A 7,320-nucleotide genomic window follows, 5' to 3' on the forward strand; every position below is an offset into this window, starting at 1 on the left:
AATTTCAGTTTTTAATATTGTAATTATATTTAGTAGTATTTCAGAACATTTTTCAATCATCAGCTGATCTAAGAAAGCAAGACTGAGCTAAAAGAAATGCATTTTGGGGCTAGAAATTAGCAGCAGAACTTCACTAAATATGACACGTATATAATGAGACCCTGTGTGTAATGCACATATCACTACAGCCAGATGTAGATTATCTTTACATCCGTCATTACAAAGGCCACTGAGCAAGCAAAATATTTAGAACATTTATTTTCATTTATTGATTATCTGAAATAGGTTGATTAAGGAAAAAATAACTGTTTTGCAAAGAGACAGTGAAATCTAATCTTGTGCAGCTAAAGGAACAGTCCCTAGGTCTGGTTTTTGCTCCTTGCTAGTTCCATGTATGGCCTTATCTGTTGGTTTCTTAAGATCTGTAGAGAAAAGTTCATCCATGGAGAATTCTTTGGGAACGACGCGTTGAGAAGGGTCAGTACAGTGTCAAACATGACATTATTTTGATTTCAACATTTACAGTCACTTCTCCCAAACTCCAGTAAGCTCTCTGGCTCACCATGGACAACTCCCTCTCACCAGGTAGCCTTTCTTTTTAAAGTGCTGGAAGTGTGGGAGGCTTCCAAGCAAACCCTGATTATTTTTTTCCCAACAGAGTAGGGTGGAGATGAGGGGTATTTCAGCACTGCTGGCTGCTGCAGGAGGAGGAAATCTACTACAGATAAAGGCACAGCTGCAGTGAGAGAGAGGCAGTGGGCAGAGAGGGGCAGAGGTTTCTCTAAGAGATTTTCTTGCTAATCCCTCTTCCCACTTTCACTCTGCAGCACTAAACTTTCCTCCAACTGAAACATTTTTTCCTCAGTTATTATTGGAGAGCAGAAGGAGGAGGAATTTGTTCACACTTCTGTTGAAGAGAGCAAACATCTCCTTTTAATCCTGAATGTTATTTACAGAGTTGAAACTCCACTATTACATTATATTATTTTTGCTACTGAACGAAGGAATGGATGCATTCAGAGTATTTGAAAATGGGTCACTTTTGCCCAGTTACTCTGCTCCTGCCAGATGGGATCCCTTCCATCGTCCCCTGGACTCCATCCAACCCTGGCAATTCAGGCTTCTGGCAGCAGTAATGTTGTTAGTGACCTCCCTGTCACTTGCTGAGAACCTGGCTGTAATCCTGGTAACTTTTAAGTTCAAGCAATTGAGACAACCTATCAATTATATTATAGTCAATTTGTCTGTGGCTGATTTACTGGTCTCACTGACTGGTGGTACCATCAGCTTTTTAACGAATCTAAAAGGTTATTTTTTTATGGGATACTGGGCTTGTGTATTGGAAGGATTTGCTGTCACATTTTTTGGTAAGCTTGATTTTGTTTGTATTTGTATGTTCTTTTCCTTCAACTTCCTTCTATGTATTCTACTGCAGCTTCCTAAGTCACTGACTTTGCATGCATTTTAATTCACTGATATTTTTCCCTTGTTACATAAGTTCTGCAGTGGAGAGTGAAAAATATATCTCTCTATCCCTGTCATATACATAGCCTGTTGCATGTGTACTGATCACTGAATATGTTCCATAGAATGAGGAAAAGCTTTCCAGTAGAATAGCAGTGTTGTGGGGATTATGGTAAAACAATTTCAGGATAAAATTCATTATACATATCTATTTTCAAAATTTGTATTTAAGTGTGTGCATATGTGGATAAATAAGAGAGAGAGAAAAAGAGTAAGTGGCTGCCCATAAACTCTGGAAAATCTCAGGGTACGGAACATCTTGTGTTCTCTGTCCTTCAGGGGCTCTGAGGAGCAGGGACACACCTGTAACAGTCTGCACACCAACATCTTTTTTTTTCGTGGCTTTGTTCACTTACTACCAAAAAATATTAGAAGTACTCTAAGAGGAAAAATCCTCACCACATAGTACCCCATGTAAATACACCTCTGCAGAATAAATGGGGTATTTATTTAGAACAGGGCATCTACTCACTTGAGACAGACACTCATTCCTGTCCCCATCTCTGAAGCTGCATGAAGACAGCCAGTAATGCTTGTCCCTGCTCTAAATCACACAGTGCTGATCCTCAGCCCAAAAAGGAGTCCCACAGCTGCTCTCTACTCGTTTAAGATAGACAGAGGGAATGTCGCTGAGGGACAGTGCTTCTACATCTGTTTGTGGCATGTAAGCCGTGTCCTATCGATCAGGCTATTTCAAGATTTTGGTGTCCCACCAGGTAATATGTGCAAAAATTGATAATTTGATGTTGTGGACAGCTCTCTGCAGGTTTGAGTTTTCTGATATCCTGAAATAATTTTTACAAAGATAATGTTTTGAAGATTTTAGTTAATTAATTTGGATGCTACACATTATTTGCAGCTTTTCAGTGCAGAACTAAAAATGCAAGTCCTGGTCACTTAACTGGCCTGATTAGCTGCTTGATTTTGTAGCACTCATACTGTAGACAGGCAAATTGGACAAACATGACATTTTTATGCTCTTCATTAGTATTAGAATAATGCATATAAATTGCCCATGCTTTCTTAACTCGTGCTGATAGAAAAGGTATCTGATGTTGTAGGTAGTCAAAGAAGGTAACCAGTTGCCCAGAATGGTTGTAGAGTCTTCATCTGCAAAGATACTCAAAACCCAGCTGGACTTGGTCCTGAACAACCTGCTAGATGGACAGTGCTTGAAGGGGGAGTGATGACCTCCAGAGATGCTTTTCAAAATAAACAGTTCTGGGATTCTGTAACTTGTGATGGTGTTTGCTTTTCAGCTGTGTACCCAAATTTGATGCTGACCGTTCTCTTGCTACAGGCATTGTAGCTCTCTGGTCTCTTGCTCTGCTGGCTTTCGAGCGGTACATTGTGATCTGCCGCCCGCTGAGAAATGCGCGCTTGAGGGGGAAGCATGCAGCTCTAGGTATTGTCTTTGTGTGGAGTTTTTCCTTCATTTGGACCATTCCACCAACAACTGGTTGGAGCAGTTACACTACCAGTAAGATTGGGACTACTTGTGAGCCTAACTGGTAAGGCCACTCTCACAGTGTATGGTAAAAAAATGAAACTTGCATTTCAGGATGCCTCAGGGCCAGGAGTATAAAGGAAAGGGTTAAAGATGATGTAAATATCTGGAAAAAAACCCAGCTGTAAAGAAAGTTGTAATAAAACTGATAAAAATTTTCTGTGATCATCTTCTAAAACAAAAATTTCTAAAGAATGGAGCCTCCATCTCTAATGAAAATAATCACCCTAGACTTTGTGCTTTTTGTCAGGAGTCAAAGAAGTTAGATTTTTTTCAGAAGACTGGACAAAGCTCTTAGCCAGCTAGTCTGACCCCATAGCTGGCTCTGCTTGGAGCAGGAGGTTGTACTACATGTCCCTTCCCATGTAATCATCCCCACAGTTCTTTCATACTGTACCTGTAGTTGTAGGATCCTCTCCTAGCCCCTGGCAGGGAGATGGCCCAGGGCTCCATCTGGTGATATGACTAGAGCTGAAAAGGGGCATGTTGAATAAAAACATTTGACAAAAATACTAGTGACATCTTTGAAAAAAATATTAATATTCCAAGAAAATAATAAGAACACGTAGTAGTAATACCCACAAAGGTATTTTGTATTTTATACAGGTACTCAGGAACTTATGCTGACCGTACATACATTATTACATTCTTCACCACCTGTTTTATAGTACCCTTATTGGTGATTTTGGTATCCTATGGAAAATTGGTGTGGAAGTTAAAAAAGGTAAGAAGCACCCATAAGTAAACTTCTAAAATGTGTGTGCATGCAAAAGTTTGGAATTACTGTGTTTTATTTTCTATAAAGATCAGATGTCAGCAGTTCAGATTTGCAGGCAGCAAGCACACTCAGTTACATCCCTTGTTATATAGTTACCCTTACACACAGAGATTCATGCTATGGTTAGAAGTGGTGTTTTAAAGTGTGGAGTTCACATCACTTATCAGTACATCTCGTTAGTTAAACATAATACAAGTGAAAGAATGTCTACCTCAGAAATAAACGGAACACTCCTGTACTGCTTTATTCACAATTATGCTTCAATTCATTGATATTTCATAAGACTCAAACCAGGAAAATTAGAATGTGGCTTGGAATGACTGCAGTTGTAAATTTTAAGAGTGCTGCCTACTACTTAGTAATATGCTCAAAATAAGATTCAGCCTTTGCAAATAATGAAATGCTGTTTAATAAAAAATTGTCAGGAATATTGAAAGGACTTGAGAAATGCTTTTGAATTTTCTTTAATGGCTGTGTTGACCTGATCCAAAGAGGAAGCTGCAAAAAGAGACAAAGAAGACAATAGAACAGGAAAATTCCTATTTGGTCCAGGATTTGGGGACAAGATTTTGGGACAATATTGATACTCTATCTACTGCAAAGCTCTGAAAAGCCAGTACCTGCAACACATTCTGTAAACCTATATTGAATTGCCATATGACTGTATCTCACTAAACTAAGCTCATTTTCAAAAATCTGACTATAGTGAACAGAGAGAGATCCAAGCAACAGAACTGGTGTCTTGTTGTTCCCAACCATCCCTCTTCATGCATTTTGTCCCACATTTGTCACAGCACAGACTTGTTCCCAAGTGGAATAATCTGCCAGTCCCTCAGTCCCAGCGACGCCAGCTTTATAATGCCAATTGTAGCTTGCATTGCACCATCAAAGTTGATGAAAGAAATTAGTTGAAAAGTTGATGAAAGAAAATAAATAAATTAGCAGTTTACAATAGAGGTAAATTATTTTGGCAGTATTCCTTTGTTTGGAAGACAAGGCACCAGTATGTCTTTCTTTATCAGTATTTAGAGAGAAAGGAAAAGCTATATGTGAAAAAAAGACCAGGCTGTTAATGAGACAATGATGAAACCTTTGAAACTACAATAAAGGAGGTTGTGTTTCTTTTCCAGGGGACTGCAATTCTGCTGAAAGAGAGGCTGGGGTGCTCTTTGTAGGAACAGCATACAGTAAAAAATGTTATGGAAATCTCATATATTGGAAGGGACTGTCTTATCAGTACCAAACACATTAATGACGAGTAACTTGCAGTTATTGTAAAAATTCATTGTTGTTGTTGTTGTTATTATTGTTGATGTTGTTATTATGTTTATATTTGGTAAAAACTGATGTGAATTGAAAATTTCTACAGAGGTGAGGACATTACCCTTCCTAGGAGGTGCATCTATACCTCTTTAAGCACAAATGTTGAAATTTTCTTCAAGTGCAGTTCAAAAGTATAAAGTAAGGAAAATGTTTCCACAGAGTTCTAACATTACTGCAGAAGTTAAAAGGCCACATTATACAAACAAATCTTATTTTATTATAAACAATTGCAAGATCTGGTATCAGGTTTTTCTGGAGCCATACAGAGTTATTAATGATTTCTTGTGTAAAATAACATTTCATAACAGCACCTTTTTTCTCTAAGTCATCAGAAACCAGACAGGGATGCTTCCCAGAAAGACACTGTTTGACATCAGCTAATCTCTGTATGAACCTCTGTGCTTAAGCTTCTTGCATGATCACTGAGGAAAAGAGGGAGAGCATTCCTACTAAATGCCCCAATCCCACTTTAATTCTGATATAATTAGATCATAAATGCTCTTCTGGGGAAGGCCATGGAGCACCACTGAGCCAGACAGACTCCCCTGGTGTGAATTTGCCCCTCGGTGAGGAGGTTGCACAGCCTCAGCAGTGCTGTCTGTAATACCCATGCCAGACACCCAGCTGTCTGCAAAAGCTACATGGAATAGAAAGTGCTTGAATTCAGCTCACTATCTGCTTATGACATGGTCCTTCTTTTTCACTTTGACAATACAAATATAAAGATAGTTAAGCAAAGAAAAATTTACTAATGCTGGTATGTGGTAATTTGTGTCCCTCAGCAGTAACTTTGGCACCCATCCCTCTGTGCTGCTGCTCTTGGGAAGAACAGGTCTTTCCTTCTAGCATGGCCGCTAGACAGCTCACTGTTTGTTTTTTAGAATCTTTTCTGTTTTCTTAAAAGGTGTCATATGCACAAGGCAGGCTCGGGGCTGCCAGGAGACCTGAAAGACAAGTGACTAGAATGGTTGTTTTTATGATCGTTGCCTTTCTAATCTGCTGGATGCCATACGCTACCTTTTCTGTCCTAGTCACCACATATCCCTCCATTGAGCTGGATCCTAGTCTGGCAGCAATTCCAGCCTTCTTTTCCAAAACAGCTACAGTTTATAATCCAGTTATTTATGTCTTTATGAACAAACAGGTACTGTATGCTCTCAGAGTGTCTCTAACACTCATATTTTGCTATTTTGTCTTGCTTTATAATGAATTATTTCTACCTACCTATATGTTAGCTAAAAAGCATTACAATAGCCAGCATTTAGAATGAAAAAATAATCTGCCTGGTGGAAGATAGTGTAAATCTCTGAGCATTCTTGAAATATAAATGTTAATAATTATTAGGTTTAGATATTATAAAGGAAAATCAGCCCTTAGGGAACATGAGTTAGCTTCCTGTATGAAAATTATGTTCTCAAGACTGTCCCAGTATATTTCAATAATTCTTTAAGAATGCAACACCATTAAGTTGATCCTGAAGTCGGGTGCACATTTTCAAAGCTTGAATTTGTCTTGGGGGAATGAGGCATTTGTGGTTTATGTGCAGGGGGGCTGGAAGTATTGCACATGCCCATTTAACAGGGAGCTTTTTTCTCTGGAATGAGGGAGAGGATTGGATGCAGGAAAAAAACCTGACATGGGGATGAACCAGAGCGCTGTGCGCTCACAGTGATAACAGACGTGATAATAAACCTGGGCAGATTTCTGCAATGAATAAAGCAACTGAGAGTGATGGCATCAAGCACATAAATTAAATAAAGAAAAACAGCAAAATAACTGTTGAATAAGAAATGGTGAATTTATTTATCCAGTCCCGCAGAGAGAGCTATTGCTTATCTCACATCCTGTGGACAGCACGCTGATCTCCCAAACCATGTAGATGTGTGCTACACTTTACCCTGTTTGTGGATGAGAACAACAGAAACCCATCTTTGAGTAGCCAGGAATTTAGTATATGAAAGCATGAGTCTGGAGAAATGGCCAACTATGTCCATTAGATATGATTAGCTAGAAGCAGAAAAGAAAAATTATTTTCTAGATTAAGACTGGCTCTTTTCAGAACATAGTTAATATTTAGGTTTAGAGTCCTTCGTGGTGGCATAGGCAAATCTATTTTATAGGGTTATTTTTTATATTCCCAACTGATTCATAAGAGAATTTCCAAGACTTTAGCTAATATGCAGATTGA

The 7,320-nt window shown here is 38.7% G+C and overlaps 1 protein-coding gene across 1 annotated transcript; it reads left to right on the top strand.

Moving 5' to 3' along the window:
- The first annotated feature begins 937 nt into the window (after positions 1–937).
- LOC110477039 (vertebrate ancient opsin) lies at positions 938–6,701 on the top strand. The gene is made up of 4 exons (XM_021542430.2): positions 938–1,367; positions 2,825–3,035; positions 3,638–3,755; positions 6,037–6,701. The coding sequence occupies exons 1-4, from the start codon at positions 944–946 to the stop codon at positions 6,400–6,402; spliced, it is 1,119 nt and encodes a 372-aa protein (XP_021398105.2). The 5' UTR covers positions 938–943; the 3' UTR covers positions 6,403–6,701.
- The last annotated feature ends 619 nt before the right edge of the window (positions 6,702–7,320 follow it).

This window comes from Lonchura striata, chromosome 7, assembly GCF_046129695.1.
Source record: "Lonchura striata isolate bLonStr1 chromosome 7, bLonStr1.mat, whole genome shotgun sequence".
NCBI lineage: Eukaryota > Metazoa > Chordata > Aves > Passeriformes > Estrildidae > Lonchura > Lonchura striata.